The sequence below is a fragment of the Nannobrachium achirus genome, assembly GCF_963921795.1.
Source record: "Nannobrachium achirus genome assembly, chromosome: 16".
In the NCBI taxonomy this organism is placed as follows: domain Eukaryota; kingdom Metazoa; phylum Chordata; class Actinopteri; order Myctophiformes; family Myctophidae; genus Nannobrachium; species Nannobrachium achirus.
The window spans coordinates 30,244,723-30,268,211 of NC_137823.1; the positions used below are offsets into that span (position 1 = coordinate 30,244,723).

Below are 23,489 nucleotides of genomic sequence, written 5' to 3' on the forward strand. Positions count from 1 at the left end.
ATTACAAAACACACTAACCAATCCAGCCATATATATAGCCTATATATTTCAGTCATTTGAAAATAGCAAATCTACAAGCGACACATTGTGAGCTTGTAGATCGGCTATTTAAAAAAAAAAAAGTATACATTTTGAACTTGAAACGTGAAATGGGACATTCTGTATAAAGAGTACCTTGACTATTTAAGACGGAAGTTCAACCCAGGAAGCATGCGGTTAAATAAGCCATGATTCTCACATCTACAGGAGCCAGCATAAAATGTTTATGGACGATTTTGACCACATGTGGTCTTTCATTTATGAAAGTCCGAAGTCCGAACATTGAACTCCAGCCAAATACAAGTTTATTTAAAATTCTACACCCTCTTTAAACGAGCAAAAATTTAGCAAAGACTCAAAAGTCAGCAGATTAAGACCGCTCTTAGTCAGTATGTGAATAAAAACTGTGTGAAAATAACTGTATGGCTTTGATATTGGTTGGGCTCCTATTTAATTTATGTTTGAATTCCAGGGTTTGTCCTTTTAAGATGAAGCCTCATGAATAGTTGATGCTTTGGCCTTTCGCTAGCCCGCAGGAGGCCGGTTGTCAGTCAAGAATTAAGGAGAGGCAAGCGCACAATACCAGCATGATGCCAGCTGCTTAATTTAATATTAATGAAGACAGTGGGAAAACAGTCAAGTTGGGAGAGAGATAGAGTGAGAGAGACCAGCAAAAAAGGAGGGAACGGAAGTGAGGGGGTGGGAGGGAGAGAGGGAGCAGGTGAGTGAAACATTTGATAGAGAGAACTAGGAAAGTAGCGCTCTGCAGAGCACATACAGTATCTCTGCCAAACTGGTTGACCTATACCCAGGGTAAGTGGTGAGTTGTAGCTCCTTTCAGAACCCCTCCCTCCGCTATTTAGCTCCGAGATGAGGTTCCTCGGCTGCCCAAATGAGAATTTTATGGCGATAGTTCGCCACATGCTGACAAACACAAGCGATTTTAAACGCTTGTTTCAACCCATCGCTAAGATTTTCTGGAATTTTCTGGAATTTAATTAATTGAATTGAGATCAACCGGTACAGTGGTTTTGCAGAGAATAGCTCAGAATACACAGACAGACATGCACGCACGCACACGCACACACGCACACGCACACACACGCACACGCACGCACACGCACACACACACACACACACACACACACACACACACACACACACACACACACACACACACACACACACACACACGCTACGCATGCTAACCTACTGTATGCAGTATACAGTAGATGTAGAGTACAGGGTAGCTTGGAGCAAGGAGAGAAAACCTACCGCATGAAGTGGATTTCCCTGATCAATCGGTACTTTAAAGTCAGCCTGGAGCTCATCAAAAGCTGTTATCTGTGTGAGAGAGACAAGGAGAGACAGAGAGAGAGTGGTGAGAAGAAGCGTGTCTGAGCACCGTCATTTCAGACTTCAGTCAAAAAGCTTTGAATAAACATTTAGTATGATTAAAAAAAGCAATGATTGATATCTACAGCAGTCTTTTTTCTTTAAATGACACTACAAATAGATGCTAAATATATTTCCTTGTTTTATTACAAACAATATCTTGCTTTGCTCTGCCTCTGAGCACATTACCACGACATGAAGCATAGTGCTCATGAATGAGTGCACGAAACACCAGGTGTGATGTGACCAGGGGTGTCGCACCAAGTTTTGGGCCCTGGGTACAAGGATTCACAGCATTATTTTGTGCTTTAACTATTGAAAAATAGCAGATATACAAGCTCACAGCGAGCTTGTAGATCTGTAGCTATTTTTGAAAAATCGTGAACATTTGTGCAAGTCTTTTTTTGAAAAACCTACAGTATGCTTCTATGTCAGTGGTGCTCAAACCTTTTTCAGGTGAAGGACCCCCAAAATGATATATATTTGGCCACGGACCTCCATCTCAAAATATTTAGTTCCAGGGACCCCCCAGAAGCAAAATTTGAGTTACAAATGTTCGCTTAAAAAATAAATATATTCAACTATTTGCACACATTTTCACGACTTTTCAAATATAGCAGATCTACAAGCTCGCAGCGTGGCACTCGTTGCCGCGCTGTGATCTTGTATATCTGCTATTTTTCAATAGCTAAAGTATAAAATAATTAAGGCCACCTTGGAGCCCTAGTAACTCAGTCCCACTTTTCCCCCCCTTGTGACGCCCCTGGTCACAGGTCACGCAAAGAGTAATAATAACATGAAAGCTAGAAAGCTGCCTTCTTTAAGCAACTCTTCCGTTTGTGTGGCCGGAGAGATAATCAAACTGTCCATGTCGAGGTGTGTGCATGGCTGAGCAGTAAAATGTCAAACTTCAGAAATTAGCATATTTATCTTACATTATCCACTTAAAGCTCATGGCATTATGGTTGACCGGAGTCCCTCAGGGCTCTATACTAGCATATGTTCTGTTGTCTATTATTGTGGGGAATGCTTGGGACAGTTTTGAAATGTAAGCGATATAGGCCTATTTCTGCCATGGAAGGTTTAGAAATGACGTACACCAAAGTGATAAGCAATATAGGCCTAATTCACATTCTTGAGGTTGACCACCAATTTGCACGACATGTCAAATATTCAGTCAGAGATCTAATATGACCTTTCATTGTCTTGTTAGTGATTCAAGGACGATACAGTGTATCGAGTTATTGTAGACGGATGGACATACTGTACACAGACATACAGCCTCATTACAATCGTTTCTCAATCGCTTTGCAGCTGAACTAATAAGTATCGTGTCAACCCATTTTTTATTTATTTTTTTCCAGTTCAACCTACTTGGAAAAGGTCACGTGATTAAGTGTTAACCTTTAGAACAGTGGTTTTCAAAGAGGGGAAGGGGAGCCCCCAGGGGTCCTTTGAGGCGGTACCAGGGGACCCCAGTAAAATGACGAACAGTTTAACCAATTCAGCACTATTTAAAAAGAAAATTGTATAGTGCATTGTATATGGGCTATTTCTATTTATTTTTTTGAAATGTTTGCCTATGACTTGCATAAATTAGGGACGCCATGTTGAAAGTGGCTCATTTCACCGGCTAGAGGGTATTTCATAAAGAGAAGGTACTGTATAAGGATGACAATTCAAATCGTCACTGTCGGGTTAGGGTTAGAAACCTTGTATCTCCAAGTTTCAAAACATTATGTTCTTTCATGAAGTAAAGCCCTACTTCATCATACAAGTGTGTCGCACAAAACTAGTGAAAACTTTTCACTACTTTAACTAGTTTTTAAAATAAAAATAAAAAGGAACGGTTTTGGACATACAAGGTTTCCACCCGACAACAACGACATCTTAGGTTTCTCTATCCCCACCTACAGCATACATACAACTAAGACCTTGGGGTCCCTGTGGATCATGGCTTAATACTGTATGTATCAATGTGGGGGCCGTCGACATGAAAAGATATTTCACAACTCCAAAGATCAGGGGAAAAGTCACAGCAGAGAAACAACCATGCTGGAGATTATGTGGATACATGGACGCTGACCACGAACATATATTTTGGAATTGTCAAAAAATGTACAAGTATTGGGATGAGGTGTGGTCAGTAATAAAGGAGATATTGAAATACGAAATACCAAAGACAAGTGTGGTACTGTATCTAGGAAACTTGACGCAGGAAAACACACATGGAGATGACATGTATCTGGTCAAGGTGCTGCTGGCAACCAGCAAAAAAGCAATAACAAGACTATGGTATACAAGTGGCCCTTCAACTTGTGAGCAGTGGCTGTGCATTGAGGAGGAAATTCTGTATATGTGATAGAGAGATTTACACACCAAACTCAGGATACAAGAAGAAGAAATGGGAGAAATGGATTGAATATAAAAACCAAAGAAATGACACCACGAACATCAAACATGGACTCAAATGTGATACTTAAACTGTTGTAATGTTGACCATGTGCATTGTTTTTGTACATGTAACGAACTGCGAATAAAAATTTGAGAAGCACCGCTTCAGAAGGAGACGAGTGGGAGTGAGACGTACTTATATGCTAGAGACAGAAAGGAGTGTGTCAATGAGTGCCTGTGAACTGTGTGCAGCTGTGATAGGTGTGTGCACTGTGGCAGAAGAGAGAGCAGGATGTGAAAATAGCATGGGATGTGGTGCCCACGTGTGTGTGTGTATTCATATGCATGCACCGATGCCACATGCTGTGCAGGGAAAATGGATTACTACATTGTGTGCTTGCGCGCGCACATGTATGTGTGTGTGTGTGTGCGGCACAGGCACACGTCATATATGTCACACTCACAAAGGAAATTGGATTACTACATTTGTGTATGCACGTGCATGCATGTAGCACATACGGTACCAAAACATCAGATTTACTGCACTGTTTATACGTGTGTGGCACATAAAAAAAACACTGTATATCACAGCTATTAAAATGAGACAGAGAGAGGTTCAGAAAGAGGCAAAGAGAAAGAGAGAGAGAGAGATAATGCAAGCGATGATATGTGTGTTAGTGTATGTGCGTGCGTGTGTGTGTGTGTGTGTGCGTGTGTGTTATGGGAGAGGGGGGAATTAACATCAGAGACATGGTGGAGGGTTATTTCCCCAGGCTTGCCAACACACTGACAGGCAGGCGGTCCGTGTTATTTCCCAGTGGAAAGATCTTGGCTCATTGCTCTCACTGTTACAGTGTGTTGGCGGTCTACTGGGCCGGCGCTCATGGGCAGGGGGCAGCCACGACACACACTCGTGCACGCACACACACACACACACACACACACACACACACACACACACACACACACACACACACACTATATCATAAGCCCCATAGTACAGTATACAGCACGCATGCACATTATGCAAGCATGTTAGTGCGCGCACACATACACACACTGCTTGCATGGATGCATACATCGGTGCACAGATTTAAGTGTGCACGTGATTTGTCCATGTACCTATGCCTGTGATTATACAGTGCATATACGCGCGAGCGCGCACACACAACGCACACACACACACACACACACACACACACACACACACAGTTTGTAAACATCTAAGCCGTGTGACATACTGCACATCACATGGGGGTTAACGGAAATACCCAGCATTTATATGTACCGTATATACAGTAATATGTAAATCATGTAGAATGCCACATGAGACAAACTCTACAGGGGAGGTTATTTATTGTTGACAGACATTTTCTGTTTAAGGCTTAAAGCAAAAATCCACCCTAAAACAGAATTCGTACTATCTGACGTTTTTTTGCGTTTTTTTTCTTCTTTTTTTTTTTTTTTTTTTTAACTAACGTCATTGCCGTTCCCAGCTTTTAAAGCTTGAAACTAGAAAGCCCAAACCCTAATCTGACATCTGCGATTGCATCGAATAGCCCTCTCTTACAGTGGCTTTGCAACAGAGTGTGTGCAATAGCTGTGCGGCTGTCTGGCCCAATGCAATTTCCGTTTTGAGGTGGCCGTTTGCTTCAGCAGAAGGCTTTGAAGTCCAGGTTGGCTGGCAGAAACGGCAAACTGGCACCTTCTGCTCCGCTTGGCACGTTGTTTGTGGATAAACAGTCTTTCAACACAGACTCTGTAGTTGCCGGTCGACTGACACTATGTGTGTGTGTGTGTGTGTGTGTGTGTGTGTGTGTGTGTGTGTGTGTGTGTGTGTGTGTGTGTGTGTGTGTGTGTGTGTGTGTGTGTGTGTGTGTGTGTGTGTGTGTGTGTGTGTGTGTGCATGCATGCCTGCATGCGTGTTTCTAATTCAATGTGAGGTACGTCCTCCCAGTGATTGAAACATGAGGACAAGCTTTGAAGATGAATTTGGATTTGAAGTTATAGGATTAGAATTAGGATTAGATTCATGGTTAGGTAGGTTAACGGAGTAGTTCACCCCCAAAATGTTTTTTTTTTCCTATTGGTTACTCATGCCAATAATATTACTTTTGTATTTGTCGCATTCCTAAGACAAAAATGTGATTATAGTCAATTTACCCCCATTGATTCTGGATGGGGACCCAAATGCATGGCCCTGGTTGGGTACCCAAATGCATGGCACTGGATGGGGACCCAAATGCATGGCACTGAATGTGGAAACCATCAGGGATTACTATAATCACATTTTTGTCTTAGGAATGTGACAAAAACCAAAAAATATTATCGAACTCAAGTCTCCAACACATGTACAGTTTGTGTGTATAATCATTGTTGTCAACCAATGTAGGTCTCAGGCACGTCAACTGAAATGTTGGAGTGTGAGCGAGGCAATATGCTATCTCTTTCTACATATCCATGCATATACAGTACATCTTCTGGTGGACAGAAACAAGATAACTCCAAGATGTTAATTTTTAAGGACATTCTAAAACATCCAGCTTAAGTGGAGTTTGGAGGTTTTGGCCAAAACCAACACACAGACATACATTTATTTATGAAAAAAATAAAATAATCAAAACCCTGAAAAATGTAGTTATCCAAACAGCGACAACATTAAAGACGTTTATGCGTGTTCGTGTGTTTGCCGTGCATGTGTCAGTTGAAACCATCGTATGGCACCACAACACGCTTCCCAACATGCAACACTCCATGTTGCAGCTACAGTACAGCGCATTCACACGGATATAATTGCATTAAAAACAACAGCAATCTGGGGAACACCGATTCTATGTAAAAGTCTACACGGTCCCCTTAAATTATTCAGCGTCTCGCCTCAATTATTCATTGGGGTTTTAAAACCCACTCCAAGTGGGTTAATTTGCCACTCGCCCGTTTTCCCCCCAACAACCTTGGACCTCTAATTTGGAACACAATGAGGATTGTTGTGACCAATGCCAAGTAATATGCGTTCAGGCAATTGAGAAGTGAAAGGCGCTAGATTGATATTTATGCATTGCTGTCCCGGCTCCAGACCTCAGAAGTATTTTAGCCCGCGCTATAACGCAGGCGGAGCTGAATCAATCAGGGATAGCATGTGGTCCATTCGCGTTCCGAGGCAGGCCTTTGTTCAGCTGTGGCAGTTCATGTTTAGTAATGTGAAGTGCAGCAATTAACGCTCGCTAATATTGCCATGCTGGCGCGAAGCGGGGCGTTCTGACACATGGCTGAAAGCAGGGACTGCATGGTGATGTAATGGAAGGGAATGCCCTGTTCGGGGATTAATGCTGGGTTTTGGAGAGCAGTAGTGAAGCCAGGCAAGCAGCGAGACCGGCCTCAGGCTAGAGGAGATTGGGCGGGGGGGTTGGAGTTATGAAATTTATACAGAGAGAGGAGATGTTATTCTTGCACTGTGACACATTTACAAATGTCTCCATGCTCGTATAATGTGTGAAACAGCACTGACTGTGTTTAATTTGTTAAACAGCACTGTGTTTAATTTCCTTGAATGCTTTTTTTTTTGGATGATAACAACCCACCCTCACTACTTTTTAAACACAAAACCACCCTCCAGCAGACTTTGTGGAGGTCACTGGCTATGTTGGTTTGTGTTTTCCACTGTGCGCCAGTCTGGGCAGTGGAGTGCTCACGTCAGTTTTGGCCTGTATCTCCCACACAGCACCTTGGTCGCTTGGTGGACGGCGAAACGAATGGGCAAGGCAATTACCCTCGTGTTCAAAAATACCCCTGGCATATTGGTTAACGGGCCACTTCACCTCTGGTACAACCAGATCTTATTTTATTGTTGTTTGGGACACAATCAACACAATCCTGAGTTATTCTTTGTGTTCAATCTGTGTTTTGAGATATTTTAGTATTTCAGCTGTGCTAGTGATGCGTTTTGCATCATATGATGCAGCATGATGATGCAAAATGCATCATATGATGCAAAATGCATCACTAGCACAGCTGAAATACTAAAATATCTCAAAATTGAATACAAAAAATAACTCAGGATTGTGTTGATTGTGTCCCAAACAACAATAAAATAAGATCTAGTTGTCCCAGAGGTGAAGTGGCCCTTTAACCACAGCAGCAAAAAAAAAAGCAAATCTCTTCTGTGCACACAGTTAAAAACCTGTTTTAATTTAAGTGTAAGGGTGAAACCTAGCCTTGTAAACCATGCATGCATCTTCTGGAACAGGGGTCTTCAACGTTTTTGGGCCAAGGACGCCTTAGTTGAGAGAGAGATGAAGCAGGGACCCCCACACCTTATCATAGATTCCATATAGTTTCATCGTTTGACAGCACAATCATCAGTGTATTACGGAATCATGTCAATTTGTTTTCAGATATATTTAACAACTTGAGCCGTCATTACCAAATACATTTGACCTTTCACTCTGTACTTAGTCTGCTCTTTTCCCCCTCTACACCAAACCTGTTTGCCGAAAATAGCCGATCTACAAGCTTACAACGCCGATCTACAAGCTTACAACGCCTCGCAGCGCGAGGCGTTGTGAGCTTGTAAATCTGCTATTTTTGGCTACAGTTCTCAGAATATGGCACTAGGTTTCAAGTTGTTAATATAAAAAGACATTGGACAATTTGGAGGACCCCCTGTAGTAACTCTGAGGACCCCCTAGGGGTCCCCGGACGGACCCCCTGTCGAAGAGCCCTGTTCTGGAATCTTTCTGGATTCACGGAAGTTGGTGGTTTACGATGCTATAGGTGAAACCAAACTACTGTGTTGGGAGTTCATTCCACAGGACATTAAGGAAACACTTATATGACATCATCAAGAGAAAAGGCATCATCATAAGCATAACAGAAGCACATAATGCATCTGTAATCACAACTATTTAATTGCATTGCACTACATTCTAAAAACATAGAAATATTAAACAATAACATTTATGTCAATATTGCATCATTGCCCCAAATGCTGGTGTGCATTTTTCCTTGCAGTCAATAGTGATTGTCCAGCATGCATCAATTCTACCCATTCAGTCATATTCCCTGGGGGAGGTTTCCAAGGCTCTTTACAAGCAAGAGAAATATCAATGGAAGTCAATGGAGGAAGGAAATCCCTTCGGAAATCGCACAGTATCTCCTATTATTTTTGATTCTCCTACAATAAATTAAGCCTGCTTGCTCGCTCAATGCTGAGGGAATTATGTTGAAAATAACTGGTTCCAATAAATCAGCAACCAACAAACGTACAAGAAGGGGAAGTGGGGAAAAAAATAGGGTGGACGGAGATGATAAAGGGGGCAGAGAAAAGGGACAGGGCGATGGGGGAGGGGGGGGGGTCTCAACAGGGACGTGCTGGGCCCCTGATTCAGCCCGGGAAAAAGAGTTGGAGAGGCCCTCATTGCGCGCTATAGAGAGAGATCTCTCTCTATAGCGCTGCTGCTACTCAAAGATTTGTGACAAAGTGACAAGCCAGTGGGCCAATTACATGCGTTATATTTCGTCGTTGTCGGGTTGAAACCTTGTATGTCCAAAACCGTTTGTTTTGTATTTATCATTTTAAAAATGATTTAAACTAGTGAAAACAGCCGATCTACAAGCACACAACGCCTCGCGGGTGCGAGGCGTTGTGTACTTGTAGATCTGCTGTTTTCACTACTTTTGTGCAACAGCCTTGTATGATGAAGCAGGGCTTTGCTTTGCGAAAGAATTTTAGAGGAGGTACGAGGTTTCTGCCCGACAGTGACGATTTACTTTGTTGGCCGCCCAGCCCCCAAAATGGAACAAAGGCAGACATTTTATTTTTATTTTTGGGAATGAACCGGCCGTTCGGGAGTTGTCCCGCTTTTCCCAATGGCCAGCACGTCCCTGGGTCTCAATAATATAAACCTGTACAGTATGTGTGTTGTTGCAGAGGAACAATAGAAATAGTGGAGTCAGGATGATGGATGGGGTGCTAGCGGGGGTTAATGAACACACGGTTCGATTGCTGAGCTAACTCAACTAAACCTAACGTCACAGCCATTAGCCTCCAGCGCATGACGCCAGAAAGCCCCGTTGACCGGGTTCCTTACAAACCACCGGTTTCACCGAGAAATGTCACACCATTTCTTACTGCTGATCTCTTTGCTTGTTTTGATAGCCTTCAGGCTATCAAAACAAGCTTTCCGGTTTTCTGGAAATATCGTGAGTGAGCATGTTTTTTTAACATGCAACAACAGCGCTTGTTGCTGGAAAATGTGTTGAACCCTAAGCAATAGTGTTGTTTTAAACAAAGCCTGCTCTATAGCAGGGGTCTTCAACAGGGGTTCCGGGACCCCTAAGGGGTCCTCAGAGTTACTACAGGGTGTCCTCCAAATCGTTGTCTTTTATTTTATATTAACCACTTGAACCCTAGCATCCATATTTGGAGAACTTTAGCCAAAAATAGCAGATCTGCGAGGCGTTGTGAGCTTGTAGATCGGCTATTTCCGGCAAAGAGCTTTGGTGTAGAGGGGAAAAAGAGCAGACTAAATACAGAGTGAAAGGTGAAGTTTTTAAGTATTGATGGTTCAAGTGGTTAAATATCTGAAAACACAAATTGACATGAATCCAAAATACACCTTTTTTCGTGGAAACCCCTCTCAGGAGCGACTCCATCTAAAACCCCCACAACTTCCAAGCCAAAGATGTCAAACCCCATCATATTCCAACAAACCTGCAACCAAATCCCTATTGATCCATTTTCCAGCCTATTCTGTATTATATTGACAGTTTCACAGCCTGTCTTCATCAATAGAGATGACGTAATAGCCTTGTGAATATGTTTATGAAAATATTAATATGCCTCGTTATGCCATAATGAGGGTATTCACCCTGCTCTTAATGTCTTATTGAAGGTTTGCATGGCATCAGTCCCCCCCATCTTTCATTAAAGAAACTCTCTTGACATCCTCTCCATCTGTTCCTGATAATAATGACTACATTACTGGCAAAAGGGGGACGAGATGTGCATCTCTGCTTGTTTGCTGAAATGTATATCCAGTTGCATGGTAGCAGTGGTGTAAAGTAAGTACTTATGTATTGTTTCCAATTTCCAATACTTTTACTTCTATTCCGCTAGATCTCGGATCCAAATATTGTACTTTTACTCCACTACAACGATTTGAAAACTTTAGTTACTAGTTACTCTGCAGATATACATTATAATATTATAAAACATACAATAATCGCTTTAGCCCTATTGTATACCTAAGGCTATTTGAAATAGGCTGATCTACAAGCTCGCAAAACATTGTGATGCGAAGTGTTGTGAGCTTGTAGATCTGCTATTTTCAAACATTTTGTAATTTCACTTTTGGTACATTTTGATGCCAACACTTTCATACTTTTACTCAAGTACACTTTGAATTCTGGACTTTTACTTGTAACAGTGTATTTCTATGTCGCAGTATTCATACTTTTACCTAAGTACATGTGAGTACTTCTTCCACCACTGGTCTATAGCCACCTCAAGCTCAACCTTGGCGAGAGACACTTGGCTAATCCTATAACGCTTCACCATCACCAAAACTCCTACAGGACTAAAAGAACTGCTATAGGGAAGAACCACGATGCATCCCCAACCTGATTTTCCTCACCAAGGGGACTTATCCAAACTCGAATCGTATCCTCTGCTTGGACTGCATGGTGTAGCTTGTTCCGGTCTAGTCTCCAGGGGGATCCTCCCCTATATCTCATCTAGAATACAATGCATGTGCATTCACTCCACTGCCCCTACAGTATGTCTCCATTTGTATCAGATTCAACTCCCTGGTGCTGGCACACATGGCTACCAATGGAGCTGTTCCCCCACAGCTCCAGGCCACACTCTATCGCTGCTCCCTGGTCTATGCCCTGCAGGGCTCTTTCTTCCCTGTGGCAACTTGGCCTTGACACCACACCAGCGCCTCAATTATTCTCCTTCCTGGCTCGGGCTCCCCAGTGGGTGAATAATAATCATCCCATCTCCGAACGGAGAGCAATGTAATTCCATTTTTGAAAACATTCAACACCTATTAATATACTATTAGTACTGTCATTTCAAAATAGTCAAATATACCGAATTGTGATAGAGACCCTGATACACGTTAGTTTGCCTTGCTTAAAGAATAAATTCATAATCTTTCAGCTGAAAACGGAGGCCTTACTGGTTCGCAATGTGTCCGGGGACCCCAGGAGTCCTTGAGGGGGTTCCAGGGGGTCCCCAGAGAAATGAGGAACTGTTGATTTGAAAATGGCTTAACTGTGGGGCGCCCCCTGGCCAGGCTATACCACTTAGGCATTGCCACATAGGCATGGATGCCTGGCGGCGTCGCCGGTTTGATTCCCGATCCGGGCGGCCTTTGCCGCGTGTCACTCCCCATCTCTCCCCCCGTTTCTTGTCAGTCTACTGTCCTATCAATAAAGGCATAAAAGCCCCAAAACAAATCTTAAAAAACTACAAGCTTAACTACAAGCTTACAACCAGTTGTGATGATATGTGTTGTGAGCTTTTTCAAAAACATGTTGGAAATTGCAGAAAATAGCAGTCCCTGTCACAACATCTTTTCAAATGGGGTCTGTGGCCAAAATACAATACAATTTATGTCTCCTTGACATGATGAGAATCACTTTCCTGTCGGCACCACTCGGATATTATAGACACAATAACGATGTCCTGCACTTTGTTTTATAACGCATTTCACTAAAGAGCACTTGTCGTGTGAGCCATTAGAACCATGCAGCATTAGAACCATGCAGCGCTCAAGGATGTTCACGATCATAACACCAGAGGCAGCTCCACTAATCATCATCAGCGTAGATTTAACACTAAACAAGGCGCTAACTCGTTCTCCTGCTATACCATCAACATGTGGAACGCCCTTCCACAAGCCCTAAAGGAGAGCAAATCCCTAGCCTCCTTCAAAATTGGTATGAAAAGTCACCTTCAGACAGCAGCTACCCGTGACTTGTAAACAGACTAAGCCCCCATGCTCCCCCCCCCCTTTTTCTTTGTATTCTGCCTTTTGTATTTGATGTTATGCTTTTGAAACTGATATTATCCTAGATAAAGTACTATGTTCTATCCGTCTGTCTTTCAATGTTATATGAGATACTTAAAGTGTGGTTCCTGTGGAAATAAGCCTCGGCTTTCTAGGATCTCCTTTTAGTTGACCTTGTACCAGTGATTTGTACTGTCATGAAACTGTACTTTTTTCTATTGCAAACTTCTAATAAATTCTTCAATCAATCAATCAACCCTCTGTTGTAAAATATAGAATTGTGAAGCACACGGTTGTGTATAAGGAGTTCCGCTGAAAAGGTTCCCTCTCGCACACGGAAGCCGAGCAGGCAGGTAGTGTAGCTGTTAGTGAGGAGACCGTGTCACAGATGAGAGAGTACTGTGAGAGTTCAGCATGAATAATTATTCACACGGCACGTCTGCTAAACCTGTGAATGTCCCGTACATGTCAGAATCTCTGCGTGGGAGCAGACATACCCGGGAGAGGCTCAAACAGGGAAGGAATGAGAACTGCAACGCTAGCTAAAGCGCCCAATTAAAAAAAGAAAATAGGCATCATGTTGCGTTCGTGTTTTGGTTGGTAAATCTATCATGACATTTACTTTGTACATGTCTAGCGATCAGGCCTCAGACACACACCTAAACATAGAGTTTGCAGTTTGAAAAATAAATACACATTGCAAATACAATCCTCAATGATAATGTATCCATTTGTTAAAGATGGGGTGCCATGATGTTCCACCCCTAAAACATGGTGATCAGGTATTATGATAATAATTCTTTTCCATTTTATTTTTACAGAAAGTGTTAAAATTTGGTTTTTATGTGGCCACACCCAACAGTTCATTAAGTAGGCCTGGTTGTCAGGTGGGTGGTAAACCAGCTGAAGTTAGCCACACCCACAGTGTTTGGTGTATGGTAAAAGGGGAGGGGATGATTCTATGATGACATTAATTCAGTGTTTTTCAGTTGGGCCTTTTGACTAAGAGGCTTTCATCTTTCAGGATATAACCAAAAATACACAGGGATGGCAAATTTGCACATTATAACCACATGGGGGTCTATTAGAGTAATGTTAACTCCATAGACACATACAAAACAGAAAAAGTACAAAACTATGACACCACCTCTTTAAGTCTTGTCGTCTCGATTGGGGCCAGATCAAGTCAAACCATGACTAGTCAGATCTGGCCTAGAATATCACCTGATTTCAACCAACATAAATCCTGCCCACAAAAACGGACGTCCTGGATTAATCAGAGAGGGTCAGATCGAGGCCAGATAAATATAATAACTAGTCAGATATGTCCCAGAATATAACCTTACACGCTCACTCATATTTCAACTAACATTACAAACAATAACAATAATCCTATAGTCCATATGACCATCTCCATATGGGCTGTGGTCTGGCCTAGTTCTGAACGTCACCGGAGTCACTGGAAGACGTTATCGCAACGTCATCATGACGTAATTTGGCTTGCTGGGTTAAATCAACACTCAGGACTTAACTGTGTACTTGTGCACAGCAATGAAACTGAACAGAATAGAAAGCATCTGGAGAATGAAAGTCAAAAGACTCCGACCCTCACAGAGGACTGTTCCCTGAGTGGCTGCCTGCCTGTTTGCTCGTGTCGCCCACGCAAAAACACTGTGATCCGAAACAACAGCCAAGTCAACATAATGGGACTCCCAACCGGGGGACTAAATGATGTCAACTTGACATTGTGCCCTCTGCCATGCTTGGGGGGAACCTCTACATCATATCTGCGCCGCAGGGCTTTCCCATACATCACCGGTGCGCCGGAACGGGCGCTTGGCTCGCTCCCCTGGCTTAATGATGCTTTGAACACATTAGCGGCTGTGGTTTCGCAGGGGAAGGGAATCACTCAACCACAACCCGGATCTGCTAGGGCGCCGAGCTTGGGGGCGGTCGAAGTTCACCTCGTATGTTAATTAAAATGGCTTCTTAATCGGTTATGCGAGCTCTCCCAGGAGTGTTGGTACACTGCTGCCGCACTCCATGAGATGAGCAGATTGATTCCCCGATCACTCCGTCCACTAAAGAGCATGATATTATCCCACACTCAAAAACTTGTTTTCCGTGACCAAAATCCATTGTAGTGACCTTTTCGAAAATGTTAACTATAGAGTTAGGCTATATGGCCTCACCTGTAATCACATGGAGTCGAGTCATGTGTGAAATGTACTTGCTCTCTGAATAGAATAATAAAGTAGAGGTGAACAATGCAATACATGACATTTAGATTTGACAAGTTGGGACACAGTTTCTTGACACTTTTAAGAGGCTGTTTCTTTTTTTTTAAGAAAAGAGAAGCTTGTGTTTTTGAATTTGTAGATTTTGAGTTACTTGATTGAAATAGACAAATGCGTTCTATAGAGCATCCTGAACAATCTGAGCCAACCCACCTTAAAGGTGCAGTTACATTTTCTACAAAGGGGGGGGATAGTAATGATTTATGATTTATATAGTGTTCAGTAACAGGGGTCTCCCCATCTCTCCAGCCCAATAGATAGAAAATACATTTTCAGCTGGGTCACCAATTTAATCCAATCAGGAGAGAGTCCCCACTTGTCATTTTCTTTTGTTCCTGCTCCAATTTGTCTGCTTTTTTTAATATCCTGTATCCTGTATAGCTCTCTCAGCTGATTGGATGAAATTGGTATGCCAAGCTAAAGATTTATTCTCTGTTTAGAGCTGAGAGACAGAGAGACTTCAATTACTGAACACTCAATGGCAATGATTACTATCTGATTATAGAGCTATTTAAGAAAATCACACCGACACTGTTTAAAATTCAATGCTTCTCCCGCTGACAATTCAGTTGACGTTAAGAATTCATAGATGTTCCATTTTGTTCGTAAAATAATCTCTTCTTCAGTGACTATTTTCTTCAATTTACACTTGCAACTGCATTAAAACACACCAATAAGGTAACTTTGACAAAACAAAGTCTAACACCCTGACAGACTTTTTTTTTTTTACTGCGTTGGATTAGCTCTCTCACAAATTCTCACACTCAGGCTTATCATTACCATTTACAGTGGAAGGCAGTTTCAGGTTTCTGCAATTTGAAAATAATAACATCATGACAAGGTCACATGTGCAGAACAATGAACATTGCTCGCCCATTGTACACAAATTGTCACGTTCTCCCTCTCTCTCACACACACTACTCACATCACACACACACGTGAGCGAGAGAGTGTTCTCTCTCTCACACACACACACACACACACACACACACACACACACACACACACACACACACACACACACACACACACACACACACACACACACACACACACACACACACACACACACACACACACACACACACACACACACACACACACACACACACACACACACACACATAAATGCATAAATACACATCAAGAAATGCAAATGCCCTCTTTCAATGCCATAATCTGAAGACAGCATTCAAGAGAATTGCCTTGTCCAAACTCTCCTGAACTTGAATGCTGCATCTTATGTCGAAAGAATTGCCCTCTGTGTAGAAATCAAGCATCGAAAATATCTGACCTCCAGAGGCCTGCTATTCTCAATATTTTCACCAAAAGGCCCTTTTAGAAATGTCAGACCCTGCCTCTCTAACATTCTCTGCACGGCCCTGCACACACACACACACACACACACACACACATGCAGGCACGCACGCGCACCTTGACAGAATGTTACAGTTTCATGTGACACAATATTTATCTTTACCATGCATGTGGCTGCTTAGTGGCATATCCCTTGCCTTCAATTATCTTAAGTCTGACTGGTATTATGGTTGCACAAAGGAATCTGTTCACACGTGTCGGAGAGATTAATGCTTAAAAAAAGAACCTCACAGACTCTTTGATTGGGTTAACCTGTGAATATTCTGACATCCTAGGAGGCTGTTAGACTTCCCAGCATGCCTTGGGGCACATCTGTGTCTGTAATTGTTCTATTGTTGTGTAATTTGCCACGGGGAGTGCGTTGTGTGGTTTTATATGTCATCTGTGATTAATGTCTTTGGTTTATGTTCATTTAACCATACTGTGTGTGTATTTATTTGGGGAAATACAATGACTGTTTGGGGTAGTTGCAGAGAATGTGGAAGGAGAGTGAAATGGGGGCCTGGTGACCCATGAGCAAGATACTTAACCCCTCACAGCTCCCCTCTGTGCGCTCGTCTGAGCAGCAATCTCCTGGGTGAAGCTAGCTCTGGTCCCGTCGCTAAATGACTAGACCGGGATTTCTCAGCCCCTACGAGCGCTCAACTTGAGTCAAAATAAACTAAACTACTTCACTACTCACCAAACCAAAGGTAGTTTTGCGTTGTTGAAAGTCTATTCTCCGTGGTGGGAAACCTCTCAGCACCCCACCCACTCTGTAAAATAAATTAGTTTTGTCATGAAATAAAACGCATCCAACTCGCCCGCCACTTATTTCCGGGTTGTGAACCGTTGTGTCTGCGGTGGCCGCTGGGTGCCTCGAGGTGGGTGCGTTTTATTTCATGACAAAAATAATGTATTTTACAGAGTGGGTGGGGTGCTAAGAGGTTTCCCACCACGGAGAATAGACTTTCATCAATGCAAGACTACCTTTGGTTTGGTGAGTAGTGAAGTAAATTACCGTAGTTTAGTTTATTTTGACTCAAGTTGAGCGCTTGTAGGGGCTGAGAAATCCCGGTCTAGTCATTTAGCGACGAGTCTGTCAGAGCATCAGTGTAGCTGACGCTCTGGACCAGAGCTAGGGTGAAGCAGTCAAGTAATTTCTCTTCCCCCCAGGACTACTACATACAAACACTCCCTTAAACTAAACTTCTCTTCAGAAAATGGCTTCAATGTTTGGTCTCATTTGGGTTCATACAAATGTGGTTTGGTGCCAATGATGTCCAATGATTTGTGTTCGGCCAGAGAGTCTTTTAAGCTCATATTGACACTACGGATGGGACGATATGAAGATTTCATATCACGATTATTGTGACAAAAGAAATCTCGATTTACGATATTATCGCGATAATCAAAACCATTATCCTGGGGCGGAACATTTGCCAAAAAATAGCAGATCGACAAGCTCACAACGTGCCGCGTTGCGCCGCGTTGTAAGCTTGTAGATCGCCAATTTTTGGGCAAAGACATTTGATAGAATGGGAAAAAAAAACACTGTATCAAGTATGTATTATAAGTACCTTTTACCATTTAAGTGGTGCCGGATATGCAGCTCAGCAAATAAAAGGTGAATTGATCCCAGTGCATGACGGAGGACGATATCACAATAAATTAAATCTCCACAATACGATTATTGTGTTTTTGTTTATCACGATAAACGATAATATCACGTATCGTCCCATCCCTAATTGAGACTTTTTTATTCCTTACTCATCACTCACTTTACTCACCCCCACAAAATAGAAAACCTCAACTCTTAGAATGTATACCCTCATGGGTCCTCAATTAAAAAAAACAAAAAAACAATCTGCATGTTAATATAACTCTTACACTGAGGATGTGTTAAGCCCTTTGCACACAGGACAGTTGCATTTTTTTCGTTTGCGGCATGAATAAAACGCATTGGATTTGGTGTGCAAGGCTGTGCGGAATCGGCGCTGCGGATCCAAAAAGGAGTCATAAAAGGAGTGATGAGTTTTTTACCGCATGCGACAAGACGCACAAATCGAACTGGGTTCGATCGAGAAAAAAACGCACGGCGGCAGCCACTCGTCGCACGGCTAATTCGGAGCCGGTGCGCTTTAATCTAACATTAACACTGAGGATTTGACTGTGCAGTGGAACCTGTGATGGCCAGCTAGGAAAAAAATAAGTGATTAATGGTAATGGCTGTTCCAAAGATAGCCCCCTGTGTTCTTCCCTTTATCCCTCCATTCGTCTGACAAAGTCAAGTCATCTGTGGGAGATGTCTGTGGGAATAAGAGCTATGGGACAAGCTTCTTAAGGAGTGACATATTTTATAGAGTTAAAAACAAGCAGGTGAGTGTTTTATCTGCGGAATTCAGGAAATGAGATACACCAGACAATGAGTCTGGTAGCAGATAAGGCAGACAGACATGAGTTAATGGGCTGGACGGCGTGATTAATTGATTCCACCCATTCAGTGACATTGTTCTATCTATGTATGGGTATATTTCATTCTCATACTCAGAAGTAGCTTCATTAATCAGTCATCCACGCTTACCAGGACAGGAGGGGTAATACGTAAAGCACAACTCGGTGCTCATGCCTCGCTGTCTCATATGTGTCCGGTTGACACCTTCTTCTGCCTTGTTAAGCCCGAGTTATACTTAGTTGCACGCAAGTGTTGCACACCAAAAAGAGCTGATCCATATTCTCACAATGCTTGCAGATCTGCCATTATAAGTTACAAGTTAAAGTTGGAACGGCACTTTTGACCCACAAGGTGGCAGCCTCGAGGAAGAAACACAAAATACAAAGGGAATACATAATTGCTCATAACAACCACACCAGGGGGTCTAATGAAATACTGTCAACCTCACATGAAAACCAGAAAAAGTACAAAACTATGGCACCACCTCTTTAAGTATATCAGGCTTTACACTCATTTGCACACAGAAGCAGGGTCTCTCATGTTATTTTACCTGGGGGTAGATTTTCTCAGTGCCCATGCTCTTACTAGCCACACCCCAGGCAGGAAGCTACCTTTTTTGGGTCAAATTGGTGACTGTATCAAGAGGACTCGCGGATATTCGCCATCAGATGTCCTTTCTCAGAGGCCCAAACAAAAGATTTCCTTTAAATAATAGAACAAAAGGCGGACTCATTTAAAGAGAAGCCTGCCAAAGTACCTGGCAAGCCTGCCGGCGTTACGAGCTTCAGCTCCAAAATCTCTCCGCTTTTGTCAGGTTGGCCAGCGTTGATATCAAGCCACCCCTGAGGCACATTCACGACACGTGGTTTCTTCAGCGTATATCCCCACCTGACATCCTCGGAGTCTCCCTCTAATTATGTTCACTTGCAGAGAGGAGGGCTCAGGGGCGTCACAAGGGGTAGGAAAGTGGGACTGAGTTACTAGGGCCCAAGGTGGAGGGGCCCCAGTAACTTTAGCTATTGAAAAATAGCAGATATACAAGCTCACAGCGCGGCACCGAGTGCCGCGCTGCAAGCTTGTAGATCTGCTATTTTTGAAAAGTCGTGAAAATGTGTGCAAATCTTTGAATATGTATTTTTTAAGCGAACATTTGTAACTCATTTTGCTTCCGGGGTATAGTCCCTGGAACTAAATATTTTGAGATGGGGGTCCGTGGCCAAATTCATATCATTTTGGGGGTCCTTCACATGAAAAAGTTTGAGCATCACTGACATGGAAACATGAGTTTCTTGCAGATCTTCTTGCAGCTTGTAGCAGATCTACAAGCTTGCAGAGCGGCACTCGGTGCCGCGCTGTGAGCTTGTATATCTGCTATTTTTCAATAGTTAACATTCATGGGGGGCCCACAGTGAATCCTTGTACCCAGGGCCCAGAATTTGGTGTGACGCCCCTGGAGGGCTTATTATGCTGCATGTCTATATGTGTGTCTGTGTGAAACAGAACCACTGGAGGATGCAGCTCCACTCTTTCTGCCATCTTAAGCAGTATGCAAAATAAAGCCTGCCGCAGATTATTGCTGAAGCTTCAGAATAATGTTTTGCATTGTGATCCTCTGTGAGTTCTCCCAAATGTGCATCAGAGATATGGAGGAGGCTAATGTTGGCCTATTTGTTCATAAGTCTTATCCGTCTTTCCATCCTTTACCCATTGTGTCAGAGTTATGGGATTGTCAACAACAGTGCCATGCAGTGCTGGGTATTGGCAGGTAACTCGATACAGGAGTGCAAAACGATAGATGTGCCAATATGATGCATAACAAAAATGCCACAACAAAAAGGGAGGGGAAAAAATCACACCTATTGTGAAGTGAGCAGTGCTATTTATGAGTTTAGTTTCATTAAGTGTCCCACGAAGCTTGGCCATTGTGACCCTGGGCGTACAACAAACTTTGAGTACTGTGAGTGCCCCATGCATTTGCTTTCTCCCAAGATGTAGGCCAGATGTAGGCATACTGATAAAGGCCTATCATATAGCTGATAAATGCGTATCATATGGTTGATAAAGGCCTATCATATGACTGATAAAGGCATCACCGATACGTACGCCAATCGTTATGATATTTTGAGCCACAGCCATAGAGTCATTAAACAGTTTATATTGGTCTGTGTGTATGTCCGTCCTTCCCACAGAGCTTGGCATTGGCCAAGCTTTGCGGGGCGCTTAATGAAATGAACTCATAACACCGCTCACTTCACACTGGGTGTGATTTCTTCCTTATTACTGTGCATAAATCATTCATAACATTTAAAGACTATATTCCAGTCAACTCTGTTGATGTGTCCTTCACTCTTGTCAGCATATACGCCTACATTACAATCATGACCATCATACTCTGGCTCTGCCTCTCTGTGCGTTGGTCTGTTCACACCATCTCTGAAACAGACATGCCCGGCTCATTATCTGACAGACTTGGAGCGTATATTGCTGCCCAGTTCAAGTCTGTTGTTGCCATGCAAAAGGCAGGCCCGGGGCAATAGGCTGGAAGACCTGACCCAAATCTGTCTTTACATAAGGCCCTTTACTATGACGGAGACATAGACACATGCAGAGAATGAGGCTCGGGCCGCAAATAATTAGATTATTCCAATATCACAATGCAGCCAATCATATTGGTGGTTTTGTGCCGAGCAGAAGGCTTGATTAAAGGGGAGGGAGCAGAGCAGAGAGATGAAACAGGGAGGGGGGGAGGGGGGGGGGGGAGGAGAGAATCAACACTGTGTACCATGATTTCCTAATTGGTCTGGAAGGAAGAGCGTTTTAATTGATACAGGAAGTCTGCATGGCAGCTCGCATGTCTTGTCTGCACATTATATTGAGCTTGAGCACTGAAGCCAAACCATATTAGAAAGAAAAATACTCTACGTTAAATAGTGATCTTGGCGTCTTGTGTCACAATAAACAGATCCATTTAAGACGGACTCTCCTAATCTCAGCTCAAGATACAGGTGCGCACCTGTCATTTTAAGTCTTGTAGAATATCCAAATACCCAAATAGGCCTGTCGCCTGATATCTGTGAGGAACAAATGTGTTATTAAAAGATGGGCTATGCCAGTAGCCCCATGCATTTGCAGGTAATGAATACTACTAACCAACATCTAGGCTACTACAGACAGGTGATGTGATATAGGCAATTGGTTCTCAAAGTGGGGTCCCTGAGGGGGTTCCAGGGGGTCCCTTGCTAAATGATAGTTAGGATCCAAATGGACCCTGTAACTCAGATTGAACCAAATAGACCCTTTGGGGTCCATTGGTTCTACTTGTAGTTAAATGAACATTTTACCATAGATTGGGGTCTCAGAGATAGAAATGCCATTAGGCTAAATGGGGGTCCGTAGCCTAAAATGCATGTCAAACTGGGGGCCAATTAAAATGGTTGGGAATCACTGCTAGACCCGTAAAAGACCCTTGTCTTATCTTATGGCGGTCCCTGGCGTATCTTTTCAAATGGGGGTCCGCGGGCTAATAAGTGTCCATTTGGGGGTCCTTGACATGAAAAGGTTTGAGAACCACCGATATATATAGCTACTACGCACAATTACGCGCGTCTCGCAGCACGTCCATACAACGGCGATTAGACTACAGTAACTGGTCCTAAATTACATGGTTCAGATAATCAACGACAAAGATCAGCATCATCAATTCCGAGCCATACTCACGTGCCATATCGCAAAGAAGATGAGGGAAGCGCAGAGGACCAGAGACAGCATGTAGCAGAAGGCAGCGAAAGTGAACATCATTGAAGGGGCGAAACGCTAGATATTTTCCAAAGAGGGGCGTCTCCAATTAATTAATCACATCTAAAACAAGGTCGTAATAAATAAAGTTCTCATGGTGCCACCACGTCAAGTCAAGGCGGTGACAGCAGCAGCACCATCGATGATGTCCCCTGAGTGTTGGCAACAATTTGTTGCAGAGGGAGTCTCCAGACGAACGGCGCGCGTCCACAACGCTCTTCACTTTGAAGTCGACGCGTGTTTACGCCGAGATTGTGACTGCATGGGGTGGGGGGGAGACGGGAGAGATCAGTCCAGTTGGTTCCGTAGACTTGACAGGACCATAAAATGTCCTCCGACACCTTAAAACGATCACCATCTAAATCACAGACGCACGCAGATCACATCGAGGACCGGTGGAAATTGATATCAAGGTTATGCGCAAAAACCCATCCGGGGAGAGAGCGTGAATTCAGCCGTCAGGCGTAGGTAATCCATTCAGATACTGAAGCAACGCTGCTGCACGCATACAACGAAAAAATTATGCTACGACATGTCACATGAGCGCCTCGCCACTTCTGGCATAAAGCGTGAAAAAAATGTGCACAGTTTTATTTCCACCGACAAGCCTAACCTATATCAGCTCCACAAAACAGCGAGCGGAGCGCAGGGAAGCCGCTTCTTTAACAGGTGGATTTAAAAGAGCTGCGCGCAAAGCCGAGAGGCGCTTCGTTCCAAACATGAGAAACACCAATTCTGTGC

The 23,489-nt window shown here is 43.2% G+C and overlaps 1 protein-coding gene across 2 annotated transcripts in view; it reads right to left on the bottom strand.

Annotated features, from left to right (window-relative positions):
• The window catches only part of cnih3 (cornichon family AMPA receptor auxiliary protein 3), a gene marked incomplete at both ends in the record, with an annotated part of 113,295 nt that extends 90,538 nt beyond the window's left edge, over positions 1–22,757 (bottom strand). The window contains 2 exons of one of the 2 annotated variants that reach the window (XM_080744593.1): positions 1,315–1,383; positions 22,671–22,757. In XM_080744593.1, coding sequence (XP_080600719.1) covers positions 1,315–1,383; positions 22,671–22,751 — 150 coding nt within the window. The remainder of the gene's footprint in view (positions 1–1,314; positions 1,384–22,670) is intronic. The other variant, XM_080744592.1, reaches the window with a different exon arrangement.
• Between the last annotated feature and the right edge of the window lie 732 nt (positions 22,758–23,489).